Below are 27,170 nucleotides of genomic sequence, written 5' to 3'. Positions count from 1 at the left end.
CCCCAGGTAGAGCTGAGACATCCCCCAGCACTGCAATCACCAATTTCAACAGCCAGAACAGCTCAGGAGCACTGCAGACATCAGGCAAGGGGCAACCTTCACATTTTTCAGCACATAAAAATCCATCAGATTTAGATAAAAGACGCTTAAGCTTACAAACACCCCCATGATGGATTAAGACTATTTCTCCACTGTTGCAGCTCAGTTCAACCTGACAGGATGAGCATCTTCCTGATGGAAAGTGATTTACTCTAAATCATTTAATGGCTTAAAATTACACAACTATAAAAATTCTTCTGTTCACACACCAAGGTATAGTTTGCTTTTCTAAATGTGCTTGAAAATATTATAGATAACAAGAGTAAATTGTGATTTTGACTTGGAAAAGCATTTCAATCCCACTTACAGCACAGAATATGTACCAGTCCCATTTATTCAGTCTCTTTAAAGAGTATTTAAAAAGTCACTTTCTGTCAGAGAAGCTGAATGTTCAGACTGTGAAAGCTCACCTGGAAAAGGCTGGCTGGCACTTGTTTCTTGGCTAAATGTGTTTGTACATGATCTACAGCTTGTTTTGAGAAAGGCTTTTGGAAAAGAAAAAGGAAGATTTCAAACAGTTGGAACTGTCAGGAGTTTCATTTCAGGTCAGAGCACTGTTGTTCTTTTCCCCACAGAGAAACACCAACCCCAAGGGGAATCAATAGGGCCTCCCACAGGTATATTACACTGAATATTGTGTGAAATGTGCAGAATGATCCAGTAACAGGATTATTCTGAAGCAGAAAAGCAGGAGAGGCCAAGATGAGGAGGAGGAGGAAGGTAAAAATCAAAGGGGGTGATGATCCTCCTTTAACAAATCCATGAAAAATCCCATTTACAGGCACAGCTCCAGAGCCAGAAGCACTCATGAACTTTTTACTAATAAAATAATGCATTTTGGGGGAAATAAAAAAAAATAAAAGCTTAAACCCTCCACCCAAAGCATGACACCACCAGGATACAACACCTGCAAATCCTTCTTTCAAATGAGAGCACATGAAACTGTTAAGAACGGATGAACGGGCCCAAACTTCAGCTAGAGGAAATGTGTCTTTTCAGTGACTTTAGCCACATCTCCATACACACACCCTGCATTTATTTCATCCTTTGGACACAGACATTTAGTCTAAAGAAACATAAACCAGGAAAGTTTCCTGACACTTCCTTTGCGTGCCGCTAAGTTTAACGAAAATCGCAGCACGCCTCAACTTTTACAACTCAATTAAAAAAATAAAAATAAAAAAAGCATCATTCTGAATTTGGCCAAACCCAGATGCTGGATTTCCAAGGGGAATTCCTGCTGCCAGGAGGGGGGGAAAGGGCAGGATACCCACGTGGGAACAGGAGAGCAGCTCCTTCATGATGTAGGTGTCGTAGATCTGCCGGCTCCGCGACAGCCGCTCCTCCTCCGAGTCCAGCTTCTCGTACTCCTTGATCTGCAGCACAAGCACACACCACACATCTCCTTGGGATTTCTCACTCTTTGGGTCAAAACAAAGAGTTTTGGCTTGGTCTGAAATTTTATTTTTGGCTTGGGCTGAAGTTTTATTTTATTGTTTTCTTTATTGATGAAAAATCGCCTGCGACAGCACGGTTACAGCTGGGATTTCCCTTTAATATTGAGATTTTCCAATTGTGGAGTCCCATTCCATTGGTGGAATCCCCATTTCTGCAGGGATTTAACTGGATGTGGCACTTGGGGACACGCTCAGTGGTGGCCTTGGCAGTGCTGAGTGAACAGTGGGATTCAATGGGCTGAGAGGGCTCTTCCAACCCAAAAATTCCCTGATCACAGCACATTTGGCACAGATGTCCAAGAAAGAATATAAAGCACATTTCAAAATGTTCACATAGTTCAGCCACACTGTGGATCTGAACCCTAAAAGTGGCTAAAATACAGTTTTACAAAAGACATCAAGTTTCCTCAGGTGTGCTGTAGGAGATCAGTGTGTTCCAGGTGAAACAGCAGCAATCCCAGACAGTTCATTTACAGAACAAAACCTGACAACCAGTTCCAGAACAGAAAGTTCACCCAGTCCAAGGGTCCTCTGGAGCATATTTAGGGAAAGAGCTCTTCCAGAAATGACAAAATGTAAAAAAAGATGCAAGGGGAAAGAGTCAGCACTGGCTTTCTGGACCTTCCAGGAGAAACCCTGGGATCCAGATCCCTGGCAGTGAGCAGATCTGCTCTGTGCCACACAACCCCAGCACTGCTTAGCTTGGGAAAACACCTCCAAGATCATCAAATCCAATTATCAAGAGACAAACTGGAACCAACCTACCTCTGGAGGTGGAACATTAATTAAAGTCAGTATCTTTCTAGCTGTACTGCTGGTGTTTGCTGACATGATAAGGCAGCAGTCCCACCCCGATCTGCCATCTGTGCTGCTTCCCCCTTGATACCAATTTATAATTAAAATGACTCAAAATGTCTTTGCCCAAGAAACACTTTTAATTAATGCAATGACACAAAATAATTAGCAGTACAGGAGGAAGGCTGATGGATATCTGATTGTCTTATTTGAGCACAACCTCCTATCCCTCAATGTTTGGTTGTTAAAGGACCCAACTCCTCAGTCAGTGTTCAGGGCTTTCAGCAGAGCCCCCCAGAGATCAAAAGGATCTCCTCAAAAACTGGGATCAGAATGCATTTGTTTGCAAGTATTTAGAAGCTCTTTTTTTTCCCTTTTTTTTTTCCCAATTTTCCCCTCTTTTTCTTTTTAATTTCTTTTCTTTTCCTCCTGAAACCGATCGGGATGAATCACTCATCCTGTTAAATGCCTGATCGTGACTCCAGCTGCAGTGATATGAAATCCCTGGAGTACAGAGCTCTTCTACATCAAGCAATTTTTAATGTAGCAATGTACTCAGATTATTCTATGTGTAATAAATGCAGCAAGTAAATCAAATATATAAAAAAAAAGGAAAAGCTCCTGGATCCGGTATGTCACAGAGGAAAACACAATGAACCTCTCTTTAAATATCTTTAATGGGATTTTTCCAGAAGTACATGACAAAGCACTGAAATTCTTTTGAGGCAACATTTTGCTAATAACCTAAAAATACAATTTTGAATTGTTTCAGAGATAAAGAGGCAGCCAAAAATATCTTGCTAAATAATCTGGTACAACAGGCCTTTTTGGATTACTTATGACAGTGATATCTTCAGTGTATAAAGAGATGGAAATGATAGAAAAAGATTCTTTATTGACAGCAGGTATCTGATCTGACTGAGGGAATGGAGCCTTGCTGAGGACTGATCTCCAAATTGATACCAGCTATTGGTGCTGATAGCAAGGAAAAAAGTTAAATTCTCAGCTCATGAGTGAAGCAGCCAAGGCTATCCCAGCTCTAATTAACCCTGAGCATCAGGCATGGGCAGGTCTGCCCTGAAATCAGCACCTGGGACAGGATTCACTGGGGCTTTATTCAGGGTCACAAATGTAACAGGGAAGGAAGGAATGAATGAATGGAGCCATGGAGCTCAGACCCTGCAGCAGCAGAAGCTGGGGAGAGCCAGGGCATTCCTTGGAATTATTGATCCTTTGGGATGTGCCTTACCCAGTGAAGGAGCTGACAGGCACTGTGAAACTCCTGACAAGGGACACAACTCATCCATCTGAAGCCACCTCTTGTGTCCCCTCTGCCACAGCAGCTCCTGAACCATCTGAGCAGCTCCCACCCCTCATCCCTCCACAATCCCCCTCTGCTGCCTTTTCCACAGGTGAAAAACTGCTGGGAAGGAGCTGAAGGGTTTCAGTGTCACCCCAACACCACAAAATTCATCCCAGATCCTTTTCTACCAGCCCACACTTGTTCAATGTCCCTCTCCTTCCCTCTCAGCATTCCCTGATGGAGCAGGGCAGCCCCAAAGCTCCATCACCACCAGCACTTACCTCCTCATAGAACTTCAGCTGAGGGACAGCTTCATCAATCTCATTCATGCAATAGTCTTTAAAGAGCAAAAATCCTGGAAAGAAAAACAGAAAAAAAATCAGAAAAACATGTCTCATTACACTTGTAAAAAGGCTCATGAAACCACCTGAGTTCCACCATGGGCTGTATAAACCTGTGTGAGCATCCCCAATTGCCAAGGTTTAGGATTGTGATTCCAGCTCTTCATTTCCAGCACAAAAGGATCCCAAGCCTGCCTCACCTCCCACAGGTGTATTAAGCCCATTACTGCTTCCACCTGCTGAGGATTTGATCAGGCATTTCCATAATGCACAAAAATATCTTGTTCCTCTTCACAGACCACATTTTCTTCTCTTTTTTTTTTTTTTTTCCACAGCAAAAACTAGACACTATTCACGTTTTGGGGTTCTTTTTTTGTAAGAGATTTACCTACATTTCACTGCTGAAGCACAACCTCTTCTGCACTCCCATTTCAGAATTACCGGTTCATGTTACCTCTAATGGGTTTTATTGCTCAATAAATTACATCAGGGTCTTTACAGTTCCTTTGCAAGTAATTTAGAGCATGACCCCAGCAGGCTGCAGATGAGAATCTTCCATTAGGAGCATTTTAATGCACTGTCACAAGCCTCATCCCATGGAAGCTCTGTCTTTCCCTGCCTCTGAGCTGGCACCTGCTACCCTGGAATTTCACACAGCAATCTGTGGCACAAATGTCCCCATCAGTGCCAAACCCACCCAAAGTCCCCCATTTCCTCAGCCAGACCCTGCACCTCTACTTCTCCTTGCCAACTTGGTTTTTTGAGGACAAAAAGTGAAATTTTGGGAGCTGATTCAAATTCCTTATTTCCCACATGACGGAACCAGCGGCAGCACGGAGCAGAATCCTGCTGAATGGACTGAACTTTTCTAGGACAATGAACCAAAGATTGGGTAATTAAGAGACTGAAGAGTGGCACAAACAGCTCTGAATGCAGTGAAAGAAAAATCCCTGGCCTTGTCCCAGCTCCTGGCTGGTGCCCAAAAAAACCCACAAACAACAAAAAAACACAACAATAAACCACAAAGACAACTGTGGGAGGAGTGTGAAAATATACCAACACACATTTCCAGCAGGGCCACGCCAAACATTCCAGCCCTGCTCAGTATTTTCCAAACTTTTTCAATTTAATTATGGCAGAGAAAGAAGAGGTTCCCAAGCCCATGGCACAGGGAACAATCAGAGGCTTATGCAGCCACAGGACACAGGGCTGCTCCTCCCTGAGGCCCCTTGGCACTGCACTGCAAAAACCCAGATATACCCAAAATATACAGACTGAGGGCTCAGCCTGGGGAAGAGAAGGTTGGGGAAAGAATTCACAGCACATTCCAGGATCTGAAGGGGCTGCAGGGAAGCTGGGGAGGGATTTTGCATCAAAAGTTACAGGTTCTGTCTAACGGATCTGCGGGGTTTATGATAGGAGGAAGATGGACAACTGGAGTGACAGGACAAGGGGAATGGCTTCAGACTGAAATAGAAATTTAGATGAGATATATGGAAAAAAAACTCCCTGCGAAGGTGCTGAAACCCTGGAACAGGTTGCCAAGAGAAGCTGTGCCTGTCCCACCCCTGAAAATGTCCAAGGCCAGGATGGACAAGACTTGGAGCAACCTGGGATAGTAAAAGGTACTCCTACCCATGGATGATCTTTAAGGTCCCTCCAACCCAAACCATTCAGTGATTCCATAATTCAGACAAATCCAATTAGAGCCTAATGATTCCCCAGACTGGCATTGTTTCTGTTCCGACCTCCCATTCTATCAACAGACCCTGCACTTCCCCTGCAGCACAAAGGAAATCTCCTCCTTTGCTGCTGCTCTTGGATTGAGTGAAAAATGATCAGCCAGAAACTGCAGCTCTCACATAATGGCACAACGAAGTGACAGATGCAGCATTGAGTAAGTGACAGGAGTTTTAAGAAGTTCAGGGGGAGCTGACGAGGAGCACAATAAGCACAGTTAACAGCACACAGAAAAATAAGCCCAGGAACAGAAAGCAGGAATTAATAAAATGATAGCGTTAAGTAACAGCTAAAAAGAACCGGCAATTATTTATGAAATAAAGATGCTGACAGCTTTGGCTTTAAAGATTCCTTCTGCTATAACTATATAATTTCTGCAACAACCAGATCACTGGTTGTTAAGGGAAAGGAAAAATATTTTTTAAGAGCTTCTTCTGGCAACACCAAAGTGATGGATGATATCAATAATACACACACAGAGTGTGAGGCAGCACCCAGCTCCTCTGGGCTCCAGCCTCTGGACAACCATTTTCCCCTTCAGCTTTGTATTTACAATCCCAAGACAAATTTGCCAAGTGCCATGAATTGCTCTGACTCTAATTACCAAGGCAAAATGTCTTTCAAGGAGGGATGAAGGCCACCTCTGAGGTTTGCAGAGGCTCACAGGCAGGAAGGGATGGGCTGGTGGGGAGAGCAGAATCAGGTCAGGCAGCTCAGCCATAACCAGGTACTCACAGAGCTCATCCCCAGCTGGACAAGGTCCCCAGCACAAGGAGGGGAACCAGGTTAACCCATCTCTTTAAAACAGAACATGAATGTTTACTTCAGTATTTAATCCAAATAATTGTGTTTTCCTAGCATGAACACAGGAATTTTGCATGAAATCCTGACTCTTATCAACAGCATCCCTCCAGCCCTGGTTTTTGTCTCCAGAATTCAGCCCTTCCCACAATCAAAGAACAAAAATGCTGCTGGTGACCAGCACACACTCCAGAGCCCTCATCACGTTTGTGGCCTCCACTGGACCCTCTCCAGGAGCTCCTTGCATTTCTTAAGCAGTGGAGACCAGAACTGAACAGCACAGCCCGGATGTGGCCTCACTCAGCAGGATTAAAGCCACATTCTCGTTTTCTATTCTGTGGCATTTTCCTGTCTGTGGCTCTGCCAAAGTGCCCCCAGGGCAGCAGCCACGGGGGCCAGCACTGGCCTCTGCCTCCTCCAGCAGTCTAAAGGTCACCTGCAGCCACACCACCACCTCCTCATGCCTGTCAGGCAGCTGAGAGCACGGAATAATAAATAAAATAAACCAGGACAACAACGAGGAGCTGCACCATAAAACACTCGGAGAAAATGACTTATCTAATTCGAACTGGAATTTTATGAGCATCGGATTCAAGTGACCTTTTAACAGGAGTAAATAAAAATCTTATTAAAGCAAACAGGAGTGACTAGGTGAGAGAGCAGAGTTAAAAATAGCCACGTTTAGCCCCGATACAAGCGTTCACAATGTCACTGATTGAAAGGAAGCTGCATCTATTTACAGCAGGCCTGAACGTGGTCCAAAACGCTGATGTAGCCTCTTTCTAGTAGGCAAAATAGCAAATTAGAGAACAAAAATACCAAGCTGTTTCCAAATCCTCCCCAAAACGTGCTGTGTATAAATACAGAACCCTGACAAACAAAGCAGCAGTGACATCTGCACCAGACACGGGCTCCTTTCCCGGCCAGGAAAAGCTTTGGGAATGTGGGATGGTGCTCAAGGCTGCCACACAGGCTCTGTCCCTGCTCAGGGCACTTGGAGGGCTCCAATCTCAGTCATTCCAAGATGTGTCTCATGATCTTTCTTGCTTGGTGAGCTCGGGTAACAGCAAGAAGCCACAGCCAGAGGGATGTCTCATACACTGCACCTCCTGTCAGGACACTGCACCAAGGTGGGCCAGGCTGGAAATCAGGAGGAATTTCTTCCCAAAAAGGGTGGTCAGGCATTGGAAGGGGTTGTCCAGAGGGATTTGGAGTCTCCATCCCTGGAGGTGTCCAAGGAATTCCTGGATGTGGCACTCAGTGGTGGTGATTTGGCACAGGTTGGACTCGATGGTTCTGGGAGGAATTTCCTGACCCAAATGATTTTGGGATTCTGGGGCATCTCCTCCCCAGGAATGTCACTTATGTAGAGCTGCCACACCACAGTGACATTACAGCACAGCTGTGTTTAAATCCAGCTGTGGGTGTGTTCAGCCTCCTGAAACAGCCCTCAGTGACCTGCAGATCCATCAGCACCAGGAACAGATCTGGGTCATAGACACAAAGTCTCAAAAAAACACACAAAACCTGTGATTCCCACCAGGCTGCAATTGTCACAGAACACCAGGCCAGGCTCAGACTGCTGCTCTGTGCAGTGCCCACACAGAGCTGACACAGCATACAGCAATTCAGGCCACCTAAGAGCTCCACAACTGACAGAACCACCAATTTCCCTCTCCAGGAACAAAGATCACCAGGGAAAGCTGTGTAGGAATTGTGCTCTGGCAAGGTGCAAAGCCACAAGAATCCTCCCAGCCCAGAAAGCATCACACATTCCACTCCTTTCCTTTCCTTTTCCATTCTTTCCTAATTGAGCCTAATGTTCATTCCCTTTGCATTAAAAATAATGCATTATAACAGACTGAAACATATTCCTGTGCATGGAAAGCAGGGGAAAAGAACAAACTGTATTTCAGGAGGACGTGCATCCAATGGTGAGGAGAACAGAACAATTCCCCTAGAACAGAACCAAACTGAGCTCAAAATGAGGCTGCAAGTTGCCAGGTAGCCTGTTTAATGAGGTCTAGAAATCATTATATGAAAATAAGCTTTGGCTAAAAGGTTTTAAGTGTCGTCAGAGAAAAACTTTTTATTTCCAGGCCTATTTTCCAATAGCTTTTCACCCAGGGAAATCATTGTTGAAGTTTGATCAGCCCTCTTTCTAAACACCAGACTTGTGCATGAAGGGAGAAGAGCAGGAGAGCTGAGCTGCTCCTCCAGCACTGACACTGGGGACAGAATGGAGGAATATTCACAAATATTCTGTGTCAAACCCCAAAAGCTTGAGCCAGGTAGAGCATCCCAAGCAGTGAATATAGAGATTTACTGAAAGCACTCAATTATCATTATTTAGGTTGCCCAGAGAAGCTGTGGCTGCCCCATCCCTGGAAATGTCCAAGGCCAGGTTGGATGGAGCTCTGAGCAACCTGGGATAGTGGAAGGTGGAGCTGGATGAGCTTTAAGGTTCTTTCCAACACAAAGCACTCAGGGATTTTCTGAATATCCCCATGAAATAGTAGCTCTGAATACTGAATGTATGATCAATCATTTTTTAAAGCCATGCAGAGAAAATAATGGGGAAAACTTAGCTCTGAAACAAATTTACTATGTATCCTTCATATTCTGGTCTCCTTTAACATGCAGATTCCAGCTGACTGAAGTCAAAAATCAAAGGCATTCAACATATCAAAGGTGAAAGAAAAAAGTGGGTTTTACACAAGAAAAAGCTCCTCCAAAAGATGGAGGAGTAAAAACACTAAACAGATATACACAAAAATATTCTAATTTTTAAAAGGACCACTAAACACAGAATAGAAGCATTTCATTTCAATCCAAAGAATGTGATTAAATTCCTTCACTAAATCCCATCAAGGAATACACAGCAATTGAGGTTTTCTTTTTTTCATCACTTGTAAACAGAAGAAATTCACAGCCCTTTGCAACTGGTACCAGCAAGCTAACAACCAGGAGCAGCCTAAAAACCTCATGGTGGTGGATTGGGCTTTGTTGTATCTGTTCTTTCCTCACATCACAATTCAGGCCCTACCAAGGATGTGAAAATTGTTATTTTCCTGACCAGTATTTTTTTCCTTTATAAAGATTTTTAAATTAATTACATAATACAAGCCAATATCTCTTTATTATTGAGAAACACACTTTTCCTTCTGCCCTGCTCCAAGCTGAGAATTTACCAATTCTGTTACCAATTACTGAACACACAAACCCCACTGGGAAATGCAGCTCTGCTCCTCAGGTAGGGCTGAGATCCAGGTGTGGTTTTTAGTGGCAGCAAGGTGACAGCATCATTTGATAAAGAAAACATGGAATAACTCCACAACAAAAGGGTGTTCTCAAGGCCCTGGTGCCAGCATTTGCCTTAGCAAACTCTGCTCAATATCTGAACCACTGTGAAGAGCCAAATTGTTCAGGCAGAGCATCGAGGAACTGTTGTGCTGTGGTCAAAACCAAAACACAAAGCCAGCAGTATTCAGTTAGTAAATACACGCAGCACTTAGGTAACGAGCAGCAAAACCACTAAAACAACAGTGACAGAGCCCAGCTGATTCTCCTGCAGGAATTTCTGACTCTTCCTCTGGTTCATTCTGGCACTCTGAGAAAGCTGCTGTGAGCTGGAGGCTCAGACACAGATGGTTCTGCTGCTCTTCCCCTTTTAATCACAGAAATCAGGGGTAGAAATATCTAGAAACACTTAGAAACTGGTTAGCATGGTTTTGAGCCCACCTATCCCACCTCCATGGACACACAGGTGACAGCAGGATGTCACAGAGGCCCTGGCTGGACAGGACACTCAGGGAAGGGGATAGTCAGGTGTATTGCCCATGTTCTTTATAGGAGAAATGCTGTATGGATCAATAAAAGCATCTGGAATGGGGTAATTGATAACCAGAGCGCTCCAGCTCCTCTGCTCTGCACCTCTGACCTTTCCATCCCTTAAATGCACTGCTAAAAAAGTGAGAACACTTAATAGCTGCAGTAATTTAGATTCTACTGGCTGGTGCTGGTTCTGATCCCACTGATGGGAATGAGCAGCACTGGCAGGCCCAGGGAATCTGCTTTATTACCAATATTAATAAAGCTTTTACAGCCATGCAGGTAAAGCTCATTAAAGCTGTTACCATGCCACCTCACAGACACGGCGAACCAACACTGCCCTACTTCTCAGTGGCGCTCAGAGGCTTAATTAGCTGTGAACTGTTTCAAGAGACATTGATAAAAACTCCATGGGAGTGCAACTGTTTCAGATTGACTGAGGAATTGCTGGGTGGGAAGAAGAGGAAATCAGGACCGAGTGTGAACAGCGGTGGGGCACAAGGAGAAAATTCCACCAGGAAGGGGTGAAGAAAGCTCAAGTGAGGCCAAGCAGAGAGGAAACACCACTTTGGGATGGAAGGCACTAGAACCTTTCCCCAAAATCCAGCCTAAGCCTCCCTCACATAATTTTAAGTCACAGCAAAGAGAGCTCAAGAAGAGGCTGGAGAAGGCTGAACCAACCACCCAGGGCCCTTTTGATGCAAAAGAAATAAATTTTCCTACAGAATTCCAAGGGCAAAGCAAACACACCTCCGGCAGGTGCAGAGCAGGGCAGGTGTGCTTGTGTTTGTATGTGTTCTCTGGAAACAGCCAAGGGAAATGCCATGCAAATAATTCCTTATCTGTTCTCTCTATTATAGAGCCATATTCCTTAACACTCTCTTCTTCTCTCCTATGCTGCTACTTCAGTTCAAAATTGCCAGTTTGCCTGGAATTCTTGATAATTTAACCCAAAAACCGTGTAATTGCACTGCTCTGCTGAGATAAAGACTTTCTCCCCATGCCTTCTATCTCCCAACAACTGCACTGCATATAAATGCTAATCTAGCAGGATGTGTACATTATCCATCATGGGACGTTCCAGATGATAGGGTATATATTTTTCCCTATTTTAAAGCTCAGATTTAATCTGCAGCTCCCCTGGGAAATCACACAACACAGCATCTTCAACCCCCCACAAAGGCAGGCAGGCAGATCAGGGCTGAAGCTCAACAAAGAAATACTCAATTATTTATCATCAAAAGAAAATCCAGAATTAATAGATGCATTTTGATAGTGCCTTTGGATACCCTTTATCCCTGACACCAAGCCAGACAACTCCAATGCACATAAAATCTACAGCAGGAGCTTCAGCAACACCCCTCAAAATGATCTTCGAAGTAAATCATGCCAAGTATCACTTTATTTTACCACAAAATAAGAGGGTGTTGAAAGAAATGTAGCTTCCAGCAACACTGAAATTATGACATAATAAAGAGATCTTAAATCTAACACTCATTTGGTGAAAAAAACACTGCAAACAGAAAACCAGAGTAACTTTTAGGAGGCTCAGAGCAGGCTCAGATTTTCTCTTTCACTGTCCCCCCACACCCCCAGCCTTGTTTGGTGCAGGCAGAGAATGGTGTGAGGAGCAGATCCCCTGTGAAATATCTCACATCAACGGTTTCTGTTTCAGTTTGCAGCCACACAGTTTCCGATGTCTCCTTGCGGTTTGGGCTCTTGTGTTGTTTTTAACTGATCACAGAACTGAGCAAGGACAGAGGGGCTTCCACAGAACCTCCTGCAGCCTCTCCACAACCTCACATCCCAGGCTGATCTTGCGCTGAAAATTATAAAATACCATGAGAAAGAAGAAGATCAGTCTTCAAACAGCATTTTAAATGTAACTTTTTGTTTGGAAGACAACTTCCTAATTTTGGTGGTGACTAATTCTGTGTGGTGGCTGCCAGGTCAGGACCAGAACCTCAAAATAAAACCACTTTGCAGAAACGACCTGTGCCTCTGCTTTTACAGAAAACCCACCAAGTAACAATGTCCCTGCTACTTGGCTGCACATTATTTAACATCAAAGTACCAGGACAGAGCAAATTTATCACAGGGCTCGTGATACAGCTCAGAAAAGTCATCCCTGCTCACTTCACAGCCAAAAACTCAGGTGGCTTTTCTTTACTCCCCACCAAGTTTTATAGCCTTCATTGTTATTTCCTCAGAGGACTATTTAATTAGTCCACAATGCCAACAGCACATAGATCTTCTGCTTAAATTAAACAATAGCTTAAATAATGCTCTAGGGAGTCACTTTTCCCAGCCCGTTATTTTTAGGCAGTTCAGGGAGCACGGTGCCAGCAGAAAGAGGAAGAGCAAGAATGTTTTTCTCAACAGATTTTAACTCCTATCTAATGATTAGCACCAAAGCTCTGAAATAATGAAATATGAGTCCTTAACTGGAGAAAGAAGCAACAGAAAGCATCATTCACTGCCCCCAAAAAAACCCAAAAAAAAAAACAAAAAAAAACCCGTGCTGTAGCTGTTCTCACCCCAGTTTTGGTTGTTGGTTTTTTGGTTTTTTTTTAACAGAAAGTTGTCCCTGACCAAGCTGGAGGAAACAGCAGCCAGCAGGGTCATTTTGAGCACATTTCCCTGAAAATGAGAAGGGCAGGCACAAAAAATCCCTGTGCAGAAGGAGCTACCAAACAGACCAAATGCTCTCTGGAAGCTGAGCTGAGGAGCTGCAGAACAAACATGATCCATGCTGAGCTGGATGAGGACAAGGGGAGCAGGGAAGGGGCTGAGAGCCCCCACAAAGCCCCCGTGGGTTGGAACCAGCCCCTGATGCAGATGGCAAAATGCTTCTCCCTCCTGCTGGGAAAACCTCCAGCTTGGAGCTGCTTGAGGAGGATATGGAAGACAGTGGAATGAATCACCTCAGAAAGATCATCCCTCACTCTGCGAAAGTGGATGGTAAATAAGGAAAAAAAAAAAATTTGTAACTTCTTACGTCAACTACAAGTTGTTTTAATTAATTCACAAAGAAAAAAAAAAAAACCTAAGCCACCTTCAGGGGGGAAAAAAAAAGCAAGTTACTTCCTAGGAAAGGTGCAAAACTCACAGTGCAGCAAGACCAGCTGCTGAACCAGCTAAAACACGTCCTGTTCTCATCCTTCCCCCAGCCCCAACGGCTGTGTGAGAGATGAGAAACCGAGAAGGGTGTGAAGGAACTGCCACGTCCCCCCAGCTCCAGAGATGACAGCAGCCTGCTGGCCCTCACCACGGTCTCAAAGAGCCACCAGAGAAGCCAAGGCTGAACCATGGAGCTGTGGATGCTCTAAGATCACATCCCAGGATTTCTAACCCAGCTCCATTCCCAGTTTGTTTGAAAGCCCAGTCACTGAGTTGTAACTGGCAGCAAGTTTGCTCCAAAGCATTTAATAACCAGGATAGCCCTGTTCCAAAGCAATATTATGATCTCACAGACTCCCTTGAAGGCCTTGGCTGCAGCAGCCCCTGATCTGCTCATTCCCACCTGCCCTCTGAGGGCAGGGGCTCTCCATGACAAGGACTCCATGTGCAATTTTCACACAGTTGTGAAGCAGAGTGGATTCCATATGTAAATGATGGATATTTAGATATATTTGGATATATAGAATGGTTTGATTTGACCTTAAATCCCATCTCATTGCATCCTCTGCCATGGGCAGGGACACCCTCCACTAGCCAAGCTGCTCCTAGCCCTGCCCAACCTGGCCTTGAACACTTCCAAAACCCCTCAAAATGCCTCTTTTTCTAAAGAAACTCCTAATCTGGTGTTGTAGCAAACAGGATGTGGTAAAAGAAAACCGGCTAAGGTGGTTACGCACTCGGCTTCGAGACAGGCTGTACTTCCCCAAGAGGCTTCTGCTGTGGAGGAAGCAGCTTCTGAAGGAACAGCCGGCTGGGCTGGGCTGCCAGAGCACTCTTCTGGGTGCTTCTGTGAGCTCCATGTCCTCTGACTCACCAGGACATTCTTAGAGAGCTCCAGATCGTGGTGGAGCATCACTCGGGGGGCACACAGCAGTGCCAGCACCAAGGGATGAGAGCTGAGGGAAGGGATGCAAATCGGGGACAGACTTGTTTGTGCAAACCCGATGGAGCCATTTCCATCCCTGATGAGCTTCCTGCTGTTATCCTGATCCTAAAGGGTTTGGTGTCCAAGGCAGAGCTGCCCCTGTGACTCCCTGCAAATGCACACCTGGCAGGAAGGGAATTTGGGCCAAGCTTTGGCACTGGGAGCAGGAAAGCACTGACCCTAAAATGATTTTAGGGCTCACTAAGAATAAACACTCGCAGGTGATGAGACCAGCACCATAATTTACACATGCATAGGGAAACATCCATACTGACATCAGAGCCCTTGGATCAGACAGCTGATCAAAGCATGGGTTTACATTTGAAAGGATACTGAAAAAACAAGAAAAAATGAAAAAAAAAATGTGACCTGGAGCTGTGAGGAAAAATTTAGGTCTGGGGTAAAAAAAAAAAAAAATAAAATAAGAAGCAAACCAGTTCTCATCTAGAGCAGTTGCCAAGGAAAAACTGGGGAGCTCGGTGCATTTTATAGTCGGTGTGTAAAGATAAAGCAGGGAGTGCTGGATGGCTCCTCAGTAAAATCATCACAGGAAAAACCAGGGAAGATCCAGCAGAATTACTGGATCAGGCTGATGGAGATTCCCCCCACAGGACCTGCCCCACCTGTGGTCTCACCACATCCCCCCCAGCCAAAGAGACGAGGAGCAGAACAAAAAGGTGATTAGAGTTTTAATTACCTCCCCATCCTTCTTCTCACAGCCCTTTGCAGAACGCTCGCCTAAAACTGCAGGTACTTTACCACAAGCAATTATGCTAATGTCTGGAAACAGAGCTAATTGAGTGGCAAAGAACACGCTAGAAAACGCAATCAAATTTAAATGAACAACCACAGTAAAGGAAATACTGTATTTTCCAGCGTGATGCAGAGTCTGCTGTTAAAAACAGTCGTGTTTAGCTTTAATCTTTTTTTAAAATCCCATTTTAAATCCTATTTTAGCTTCAGAATCAACTGAAACTCCTGCACAGCGTTCACAGAACTGCTCCTCATTTCCAGGTAATCCAGGGCAAGTCCTGCTCTGACTGTACCCGGGGAGAGGAGGAGGAAACCTCTCTTCTGTGCACAGAAACGAAAATGTTAATGAAACTGGGCTCTAAAATTCCAGCTTTAATGGCTACTACCAACATGGGGGGAAAAAAGAGAAAGATCTAATCCTTCCAAGGTTCCAGTTACCTAACTGTAATTGCTGTAACTAATCAAAATAACTGCAACAGTCCTCGCTGTAACAGGTAATGAAAAGTATTCAATTACACAAATAGAAATATCCATTACATAGAAGATGGTCTGTTTGACTTCTCTTTTTATAGAGAAAAAAAAATAAAAAAAGGACTTCTTCATTTCACTGCCCCCAAAGAGACTCAGTTGAAGCCAGGCTGTGTTTGGTTGCTTAAAATTCTGCTTATTTTGCAACTGTCAGGCTACAGCAAAATATTAATGATTCAGCACAGGCACTGGAGCTGAAGCACACACTGAGGTGTCAGTACAAGCAAACAAGGTATCTGCATCTACATGGCAAAAGTTTTGGGCACAATAAAAAGTCATAGTTTTAAGCACAAGTACAGACCATGCTCCAATTGTTGAAACACAGTGAAAAGACTTCCAATGGCTCTGAGACTCATTAATGACACTCTGAGACACAGGAAAATCGATTGTTTTAATCTGGCAATACCTAAAACTCCCACTCCAGTGAGCTGCACACTGCCAGGCAAGCAGGAAGGTTTTGGGCTGTTTCTGCTCTGGCCAGAAGGGAGGCCACTGAAAACTCAACCAGCCCAAAGAAGCCCCCACTGCAGCAGTTTTCCTGGGAAATCAGGTACTTTGCTCACTACAGCCTCATTTCAGACAGGAATAAAACCACTGACCTCCTCAAGACTTCCCATCCAACTCATTCCTCAAATCTGCCACACAAAAATCCCAAAAGCCCTTCATGAAACCCTCCCTGCTTTATTACCCACACTACCACTAAAATCTTATTTTTTATTCATTGAAATTAAAGCTCTAGAAAATGGACAAACCTCATCATTTCTGAAAACAGCTTTTCTGGTTTTGAATCATGTTCAACCTCACTTCTCCCTTCCACTGCCCACATCACACCCTATTTCAATACTTCCCTGTAGGTCAGATTTAACAGACTGCTCATTCCCACTGCTCTTTCCTGGACTTTTCCCAGCAGGTCCATGTATATATATTTTTTTTTAATCCACTGCCAGGATGGACACAACATTCTGCCAGAAGAGGATTATTTCACATGCCTCGCTGGCTACAACACTGATTTTATATTTAGTCGTGTGTGATCCAGCTGAGCCAACACAGCTCAGGGCTGGCTGTCACAGCCAAGTCCCTGCCCTGAGGGTCCCCAGGCTGTGCCTTGTCATTGCTGTGGCACAGGTGGAGAGGAAGGACACTGCTGGATTTCCCTGGGAGCACTGCATCTCCCCCCTCCCCTGCTTTGTGGAGTTTTTGTCCTTGGTGAGTCACAGCAATCACAGAGGCTCCTCACTGCAGCATCAACACTGATCTCTGATGTCCCCATTCCCTGCATCCACATTTCCATGATTAACTGCTCCACCAGCCCATTTCCCAACAGTTTCACCCCCTGCACACACAATTTTCACCCCTCTATGCTGGGAGCAAGAACACCATGTCAGAGGGTCAAGACAACACATCTGGGATCTTTTCTCCTGCTCCCTTATCAACAGGCTCATTACCTCTGCAAAGAAAAAAAAAACTTAACTGATGTGACACATTACATTGTTGACAAGCCCATACCAAGTAATATCATTTTCTCCTCGATGTTTCCAAATAATTTAATTATTTTCCCTGTAGTTTTCCAGAACCTGAAGTTGACAGATGGCCTTGCTCTGTCTTCTTCCCTTTCACAGCATTTCATCTTCTTGAGGACCTTTGTCTCACTAAGTCCTGTCCATCCTCCAGTGTTCCTCAATCTACAGCCCTGGCTCCTCAGCAGGCACCACAGACAAATGTAAAAACCAAACTGATCTTGAAAACATCTACACAAATAACATTTTATTGAGACATGACTTACCAATTTTCTGATGAAAGATCTTGTCAAAGGTTAATTCACCCCTTTCCTCGAGGTATTTCTGCATAACACTGCGGATACTGAAAGAAAAAAAGGGAAAAAAAAAAAAAGAGGGGTTACTTGAAATTGCTTTTTGATCCCTGGGAACATCCTTGTCACCACTTTATTCTTGTCTCAGGTTTAGCTTGCACAGTAAAATAACTGCCCAAGTCACCCCAAGCCACACAAGGAGCCAAGAGCAGCTCCATTAGGCCCTGCTTGGCTGCAGTGCACTTAACATCTACTCTGCCTAATTTATAATGTCACAATCACTCACTCCAACCACATTAACAAAGATTTCCTTTATTTGTCAAGTAACTTCAATATTCATTGTAATATAATGCCCATAAAAATTTCATATGGGCAACAATACAAGAATATAAATCTTAAAATCAATGCAGGCCAAAGCAACTCTATTGTCACAGTACCGAGCCAAAATTCCACCAGACTTTCTCTGTTTCCAATTTTAAAATCAATAATTTCCATACATGCTATTTATTACTATAATTACACTACTTATTATGATAATTATACTATTTATTATTACAAAAATAACCTTGAACAAAGTACTCATGCTCTAAACAGGGCCATTAAATATCACTGATATTTCTGCAGCAGCAAGACTGAGCAGCTAAGCCCTGCTGACCTCGGGGACATCCCCTCTTGTGTGCTCAGCATTAAAATTCTGAGAAACCTCCCAAATACTGACACACATCTCCCCCATGGAGGGAGGAAAGCATCCACACTCCTCCTCAGAGGAGCTGAGGCACGAAGTCTGAATGACTTGACCAGAAAAAAAGTCTATAATGAAGCCAAGGACTTTGCTGGAAGGCCCTAAACTCCCATGTAGGAAAAATTCCTATTAATAGTTCTCTGTGTATCTCCAAGTCCCACGTGGAACACGGATCTCTGAACAGTGTGATCCAAAGCGAGAGCTCTGGAGGCCAACCACCACATCAAGTCAGACAAGAACTGGGAGGGCTGAACACTGTTAATCAGGTTTGAGATGATAAATTATTCAGTGACGAACTTGCTGTTTATTTGTTCATTAAGAACTGGGTCTGCCCTCTGTGTATTTTAACAATCTAAACAAAATACTGATTTTAAATGAAGAGGGAGCAGGAAATAAGAGATTGTGGAATCGCAGAATGGTTTGGATTGGAAGGGATCTTAAAGAATATCTTGTTTCACCTGCTGCCATGGGGTGAACTTCCACTATCCCAGGTTGCTCCAAGCCTCATCCAATTTGACTTTGGAGACTTCCAGGGATGGGACAGCCACAGTATCTCTGTGCCAGGGCCTCATCAACCTCACAGGAAGCAACTTCTTCCGAAAATCCAACCCAAATGTTTTGCCTTGGACACTTGCAGCGATGGGACAGCCAGACCTTCTCTGTACCAGTGCCTCACCACCTTCACAGGGAACAACTCCTTCCTAAAATTCCAACCCAAATATTTTGCCAACCAGACCTTGCCCTCATCCCTCTGAGCTCACAGAGGAGCCACTGAGGATGAACCAGCCTGGCAGGAGCTCCCAGAGCCCACGGCTCCCCCTGCTCCCCAAGCCCCTTGGCGCTGCCATCGCCCCCGGGCACCGTCCCCGTTCCCACTGACCACCAGACCAGCAGTAACAGAATAAGCCTTTTTCATAATCATGACACCAAGGAAGCTTTGCTCTGCTCCAACGAGTGTGCTGCAAGAAATTACATCAACAGATCTTCAGTCTAGACAATGGGAGAAGATAATGAAAATTTAACGTGTGACTGAGGCGCCCAGGAAAACAGCAATTGTGTAAGGAGCAAACCTCTCCAGCACCTCCTCCTCCTCTGCTGACATCCCATACTTCTGGTCTGATGGATAACGTCAAAGGAACAAAATGTCTTTTGCAGCCACAGAAACTGAACAAATCTGTAAAATGATCACAGGCTACAGGAGCCCGTGCCACGTTCCAGCTCCTCAACACTCGCACTGCTTTAAAATCATTGCGACTTATCCATATGGATAAATAGGAATAAAGGCCATGGAGTGGATTATGACAATCCAGAATAATCACCTCCTAATTCTCACATGGAAGTTACAGGTAGCAATCCTCTGGAGTTCAAAGAATTGAAGCAGAGTCCATGTATCCTTCAGAAGGATGGAAAATTTTAAAATGGAGCTTAGCACATTCCACAAACAGGAAAAAAGGTTCCCTCTCTGCTTTAGTCTGTTGACTCATTAGTTGCCCTACACGTAAACAATCTGGGATTAAAAGCTGCATTTCACAGAAATGCAGCCATTTCTGAAAAGCTTTCCCTGGCCAGAGATGCCATCAGCACAAACCACGCACTAATGCAAGAAGTGGCCGTGTCTGCACGAGTTCATCTCAGTTCACAGCATGAGCCACCTTAATAGCAGCACTCACAAGGAGCAGAAACAAAACTTGGCTAAAAACAAAATCCAAGGAGACTTCAGAAACAAAAGCACATCCAACTGGACTGCAGCAAAACCTTTTGTTCGTGTATTCTTTTCATTTCAACGAGGAAGAAAACCGCAAGCAACAAAAAATTCAGGAACACTCCATTTACTATCCACATACCACAAGTCAACTGAAGGATGTTTAGGGGAAGTCAAAGTCAGGCCTAAAATTTGGTGAGAAATGCAGCTTGGACCCTGGGCACCTCTTTCTGGGCATCTTTATCTTCAGTGAAAGGCTGGTCAAGCATTGGAAGGGACTGCCCAGGTGGAATCTGCATCCCTGGAAGTGTCCAAGGAACATCTGGATGTGGCACTCAGTGCTCTGGGCTGGGTGACAAGGTGGGGACCAGGCACAGGTTGGACTCAATGGTCCTGGAGGGCTTTTCCAAGCCAACTGTGGGATTCTGCAATTGCTGGTTTACCTGGGAGCACAGGGAAGGCCTTTGCCACTGGCCCAGGGAGATGCCAGCAGTGCCTGGGCACAAACAGCCGGGTGCTCCTGCACTTCTGAGAGCCCCTGGGTGAAGCTGCCCCCAAAGAAGGAGCTGAACAAGCACCCCAGGCCTGCAGAGCACACTGCCAGCCCCAAGCGGGCAGAAGATGATTTATCTGCACCCTCATCAAACCATAAACAGGTCGCTCTAACCTGGTCAGCTCCTCCACCTGCCCAGAAAAGGGATTTATTTCAAGCACGAGCTGAACAATCTGTTGAAAGGAGCTTCAAGCTGCATCTTGGAGCTCTAGTTACTCCATCCTTGATCAAAGAAACCTGCTGCAAAGCAGCCCTCAAGGTTAAGCTCCATTCTGGAATGGAACAGCTCTCAGTGTCTGTGAGCAGCCTGGCAGGGCACAGGCAGCAGCCGCAGTGCCAAGGTCGGCACAGGAGGAAAATCTCTACTTGAAAACACGTCTGAAAAGCTCAGGAGAAAACACATTATGTCCTTTCTAACACAGAAAAGGCCATGTGAGGCAAGAGCATCTCTGATCCTGCCTCTCAGACGAGTTCCAGCAGGAGCTGCAAGGCAGAAGGAGCCTTGGAGAGGAGCTGAGCCAAAGGCAGGACTTGTCCTTGGCTGCAGCACTGGACAACAAGAGCCACTCCTGCTGCTGCCAGGAACACTGCAGTGCCAGCCTGGGACTCCAAGGAGAAGCATGCCAAGCAGGAGAAACCAAACTTCTGCTGGGTGTCTGAATGTGTGTGTGTGTGCCCAAGGATGGCCACTGGAGCTGAGGAACTGACCAGAGGCACTGACCATTCCCACAACCCCAGGGCATGTGGGAATGTGCCCAAAGCAGGATTTACAGAGGAGAGGAAAACAATCAGCACTCGCTCTGATGCTTCTGACAAAGATGGAGAGGGACTTTTTCCAAGAGCATGTAGCAACAGGACAAGGGGGAATGATTTCAAGCTGGCAAAGAGGAGGTTTAAATTAGATATTAGGAAATATTTCTTCTCTGTGAGAGTGGGGAGGCCCTGGCACAGGTTGTCCAGAGAAGCTGAGGCTGCTCCATCCCTGGAAGAAGGCAAGGCTGGACAGGGTTTGGAGCAAGCTGGGATAGTGGAAGGTGTCCCTGTCCATGGCAAGGGGTGGAACTGGCTGGGCTTTAAGGTTCTTCCCACCCAAACTATTCCACAATTCTATAAAAGTTTTGCTATTCATTTCACACAGACGTTGTCCCTGAAGTTCTTCTGAAAGTAACTCACACCTCAGGAAAGGAAAGGGCACAGAATGAGGCAATGGGTGTATCCATATGTACAATACTCCTACTACTGGAACTAGGTCAAGAATCTCCTCACTACTGCCCTTCCTACTGCTGGATCTTAAATGAGCTTTGAATTATTTATCATCAGAGCAGATAATTTTTTCTTGTAAATCAATAAGAGTTCAGATTTGTGGGATGTTATTTGGTGTAAAGGTGCACACACGCACACCACAGCTTGGAAAAACAATGGCCAGCACTGAAGAACCACATCTGCATTAAAAATGAGCAGTTCCAGTTATTAATATATTCTCCAATAGGCTGAAACAGGAGAACAGAAAAACAAAATAAGAATGAAACAGCAGCTTCACATAGAGTAAGAGCTTAGTTCAGGATTTAACTTTACCAACATTTCCTGTACTGTGAAAAGCAGGTCATAAACTTTATCTGCTCAGATCTCCAGTCTGTAAAATAAATCTGGATTTATTTTTTCCCTCCTCTATGTCATTAGAACAGGTACCATCCCTCTGCAACATGTGGCTCCTGTATCCAACAGCACACTGATGGCTCCTGGCACATCCAAATTAATAATTATTTCAAGAAAATGCCAGATATTCATCAACTCCATGGCCAGTGCTTTGACTGGACTCTGCATTCCCAACATCCCATCTCCACATCACAGCCACCTTCATTTATTCCTGTGTCAGGGGTAATGAACACTGAACACTCACAAACCACTGAACCCATTTCATTCTGCTTCCTCTCAGATTGCACTCAGCTCAAAGTTCAGCAGAAGTCAATACTTCTCCAAATGACTGGGCTCTCAGTGCTGTAAAAGCTGCTACACACGTGGTCACTGTGGTTCCAGCAGTTCATGGGGCAAATTCCCAGCACAGAAAGGCACAAAAGATCATAACACCATCTAAACTGATGTATTTATGTATTACTTGTAAACTCACAGAGGCACACTCAATGTTGAAGATCTTTCTCAATGCAAATCCTTCTGTGAGTCAGTCATTAATTAATGCACGCGCTCAGCCTCATTGCAAAGCACTGAGTGACCCCAAACTTTGATTTTTCTCCATAAACACATCACACCCCGCCACCTGAACGGGACTTCTGCCATTTTCTGGTCCAACTTCACCCATTTCTGCCCCATTTCGTGCCCTCACACCATTTCACTGCAGCAAACTAATGCTCTTAGAGCTGTCGTGGGTGATTAGCAACATATTTCACCCCAGAGCCCTGTGGGATGGAAGGGATTAGAGCTCAGCAACACCTGCCCACACCCCCTCCCCTCCCTGCACCAGCAGCTTCACTTATGCAAATGGAATTAATGAAGAAAGTTTACGAGGAGGGAGCCAGAAGCAGGAGCTCTGCAGCTCCAACTCCACAAAACACCAGCCCCAAGATCCTTGAGGCATTATCAGCGCTGAAATCTGAAACTAATATAAAAGCTTCTAAAGTACACGAATTCTGCAGGAATAATTACACCAAATTGCAGTGTCAAGGACTTGCCCTTCCACCAGATTGCTGCTGCTGAGAAATTACAAGAAAGGGAAATCAGAGCAAAATCACATCTCCTCGCTCTGACTGCAATTAAGGCATTCGCCAATCATAAATTACTCTTTTTTTTAAACAAACACAAAATTACTGAAGACGTGCCAATTTTTTCTAATCTTTCTCAATCTCAAATGTTTAGAACTTTCTTTGCAAGTAGCAAGTATAAACCTTGACTGAGAGACCAAGAACTACGGCCAACACTGACAGACGCCTCTGATTTATTTATTCATTTATAGGCTCAGGATACAATTTTACAGAGGTTTTAAATGTTTACTTCCACTATCCAAATCCATCATAAAGTTGCTAAAATTGGACCAAAGATCCTGCCCCAAAGGCCTCTGAACTGAAAGCATGACAGGGTCAACAAGTGCAATTCAAAGCATTGGCAGAATGGCCCAGAGCCACCACAGCCTAAAGTGGGTTGTTTTTTTTCCTCTTTGTACAAGTGCATTTAAAAGGTTTAGCAATGCAAGATTGATCAAAAGTGAAAACTGGGATGAAATATTTGGCCTAAGAATCAGACCTTTCAAAGCTCATTTAAACAACAAGTTAAAACTACAGGGATGTTCCTGTATTTTTGAACAATTCGGAAAATCTCGGGTAAAAAAACCCAAACATCAAATAGTAATAATAAAAAATAATAAAATAATAAAAAAATTAAAAATAAAAAATTATTAAAAAAACAGAGGACTGATGCACAACACAGAGTTGCTTCAAACATGAAAATGAACAGAAGAGGATAGAGAAGAAATTGAGAAGCCAGAGTCTTCTTTTAATTGAGTTATTGGATTTTTTAGGTTAGAAAAGCCCTCAGAGACCATTAGGACCAACTGTTCCTGCAGCAATGCCAAGGCCAACACTGACCCACGTCCCCAAGTGCCACTTCCACACAGCTTTTAAATCCCTGCAGGGATGGAAACTCCCACCAATTTTTGGGATCCTGAAATTCCAGGAATTTTGTTCCCTATTCCCAAATTTTGTGGTCCCAGGGTGGATTTTTGGGTGAATTTTGGGGTTTTTTTTCCATTTAACTCTCATCATTTTCACGTCATTTTTCTTCCAATTTTTGCCATTTTTCCACCTTTTCCCTGAAATATTTTTTGGAATTTTGGCATCCTGAAATTCCAGGAATTTTCGGTCCCTTTTCCCAAATTTCATGATGCCAGGGTGCATTTTTGGGTCGTTTCCCCTCCAAATTTCACCATTTTCAGGCCTAAAATCCACCTAAACCTCCCCTGATGCAACTTGAAGCATTTCCTCTGGGTGCCAACTGGATCCAACTCCATTCACCACCACACCTAAAGCTCAGTCCCAGAGCCCATTTTCCCTGCTGAAATTGAGGCAGAATCACAACAAACAGCAGCAGCCAAGGCACATCCCAGAGGGCCCTTTTTCCACCTTTCCCTCCGAATTTTTTGGGGAATTTTTGGTATCCTGAAATTCAAGGAATTTTGGGTCCCTTTTCCCAAATTTCATGATCCCAAGGTGGATTTCTGTGTGGATTTTGGGTCCTTTCCCCTCCAAATTTCACCATTTTGAGGCCCAAAATCCACTCAAAAATCCACCTAAACCCCCCCTGATGCAACTTGAAGCATTTCCTAGGGGTGCCAATTGGATCCATCTCTATTCACCAGCATCCTCTGGAACCACCACCTAAAGCTCAGTCTCAGAGCTCATTATCCTGCTGAAATTGAGGCAGAATCACAACAAACAGCAGCAGCCAAGGCACATCCCAGAGGGCCGTTTTTCCACCTTTCCCTCCAAATTTTTTGGGGAATTTTTGGTATCCTGAAATTCAAGGAATTTTGGGTCCCTTTTCCCAAATTTCATGATCCCAAGGTGGATTTCTGGGTGGATTTTAGGTCCTTTCCCCTCCAAATTTCACCATTTTCAGGCCCAAAATCCACCTAAACCTCCCCTGATGCAACTTGAAGCATTTTCTAGGGGTGCCAATTGGATCCAACTCCATTCACCAACACGCTCTGGACCCACCACCTAAAGCTCAATCCCAGAGCTCATTATCCTGCTGAAATTGAGGCAGAATCACAACAAACAGCAGCCAAGGCACATCCCAGAGGATCCCCTTGGGGACAGGGGTGTCTTTTCCAAGCTCTGAAGCACCGAGTGCTTCATTGGCTTCCCTGGAGCTTTTTAATTTCCCAGGAGGATGCCAGGAGCTCTTTGCCCGTGTTCACCTTGAGCAGAGGTAGAACTCCCCCGAGCACCCAGCAATTCCCAGCTCCTGGTGCAGCTGGTGCCTGTTCTGCTGTCACACATCCCAGGCTCCATCCCTAATGATGCCTTTGAGCTGCACAGCTCCACCAGATCCTGAGAAATCCTCCCTTTCCCCGTTTCCCTCCTCAATAGGAGGTGACACATGCTGACAGGACAAATTCCTGGCATGCTGGAAGGGGGCTGAGGGGTTCTATGATCCTTCAAATGCTTTCAAAAATTGTTATTTATTTCTGAATATTTATATAGGTGTTTAGTCAGTGTTGGAATGATTTTTTGGAGTGAAGCTCCAGTGGAAAACAGCTGTATTTTCTAAGCTAGAAACCGCTGCTTTTTGCACCAATTTAGTTCAATTAAATTCTGTTGTTTGGTTTGTGCACCTGGACCTGACGGCTCCTGATAGGCTTTCTACTAATTTTATTAATTACCAACAAAACCAAGCTATTATTGATAAGAAGATTAAACCAGGCCATTCCACATGATTTCACCAGAACAGAAACCAAGGGCTGCACACGCTCGTGTCCTGATGTTATAGTTCCAGTGTTGGCTGAAACCATTCCACACAGGAAGGTCTGGGCACTGAAAAGCCATCAGCTATAAAAGGATTAAGAGCTATAAAGTTCATTAATTTTACTGAAAAAAAAAACATCTGGCAGGTCCCTGCAGCTCACCTGCACCAGATCAAATGAGTACACCTGTAACACAACATCACATTTTGGAAGCTTTCCCCAAAAAAACGCATCTAGAACCATCCCTCTGTTTTAAGCACAGGAACAGAAGGCTGCACACTGATCTCCCTCCAGATCACCGTTGATTTACCCTTTTTTTTTTTTCTTACTTAAGGCAATGACACCCGAGGGAAGGTCTGTGCTGCAAAACATACGCTGCAATCCTGCAGCATCCCCAGGGAGAAGTAATTGGAGCATCTCTCTGAAGGCCACATCTCTCCTTCCTGTGGCCAGAGATGCTCCAAGCTCTGGATGCTCAGCAGCTGAGACAGCTGAGGGTCTCCACTGAGGCTCAGAAAATTCAGCTTCAACTCCTGCACCTGCCCAAGGTGAACAAAGGCACATCAGGTATTTCCTAACTGGCTCCTGATCTGTGCAATGCAGATAATAAATAACAAGCTGTCCTTCACCCAGACTCTCATTCCTTGTCTCTTAAAGCTCTGCAAAGGGCTTTCATCCTCCTGTGCTCTGCTGTAGAAGCCTGTCTGTTATGGGATACTGCAGGTACAGTAAAATCTGAATTCCCAATAGAGAGAGAGCACCCAAACAGAGCCAAGAGCAGCACCCACAGCAAGCAGGAGCCCTCCCATACATCCTCCTACACTGACAGGCCATAATCCATCCCCAGGCATGCATTCTTCCCAAGAAAGTGCTGGAGTACAAAGCTGACTTGAGATAAAAAGCAAGTACACGTTGTCAGCAGCCCCAGCACTCTGTGTGCACACCCAATTATTTGGAGAGAGCCATTTCTTACTGCCTTCACAGCCACACACTTCTGCTGATGGCAAAGCAAGGGAGGCTGAATTTCCAATCAAAATTTCACTACTCAGTCTCACCCTGAGCTAATCCACCAAAAATCACAAGTGTTCAGCCTTTATTGTACTGTTAGTTCAGAAAAAAGCAAATTTTTCCCCTTCT

General features: G+C 44.6%; 1 protein-coding gene across 1 annotated transcript in view; it reads right to left on the bottom strand.

Moving 5' to 3' along the window:
• The window catches only part of GRK3 (G protein-coupled receptor kinase 3), a 61,650-nt gene that overhangs the window by 29,699 nt on the left and 4,781 nt on the right, over positions 1-27,170 (bottom strand). The window contains exons 2-5 of the mRNA XM_064726577.1: positions 17,537-17,613; positions 3,936-4,009; positions 1,374-1,475; positions 510-584 (exon numbers count right to left, since the gene is read on the bottom strand). Of these exons, the coding sequence (XP_064582647.1) occupies positions 510-584; positions 1,374-1,475; positions 3,936-4,009; positions 17,537-17,613 (328 nt within the window). The remainder of the gene's footprint in view (positions 1-509; positions 585-1,373; positions 1,476-3,935; positions 4,010-17,536; positions 17,614-27,170) is intronic.

This window comes from Zonotrichia leucophrys, chromosome 15, assembly GCF_028769735.1.
Source record: "Zonotrichia leucophrys gambelii isolate GWCS_2022_RI chromosome 15, RI_Zleu_2.0, whole genome shotgun sequence".
Classification (NCBI taxonomy): Eukaryota; Metazoa; Chordata; class Aves; order Passeriformes; family Passerellidae; genus Zonotrichia; species Zonotrichia leucophrys.
This window is presented reverse-complemented; position numbering and strand designations above follow the sequence as displayed.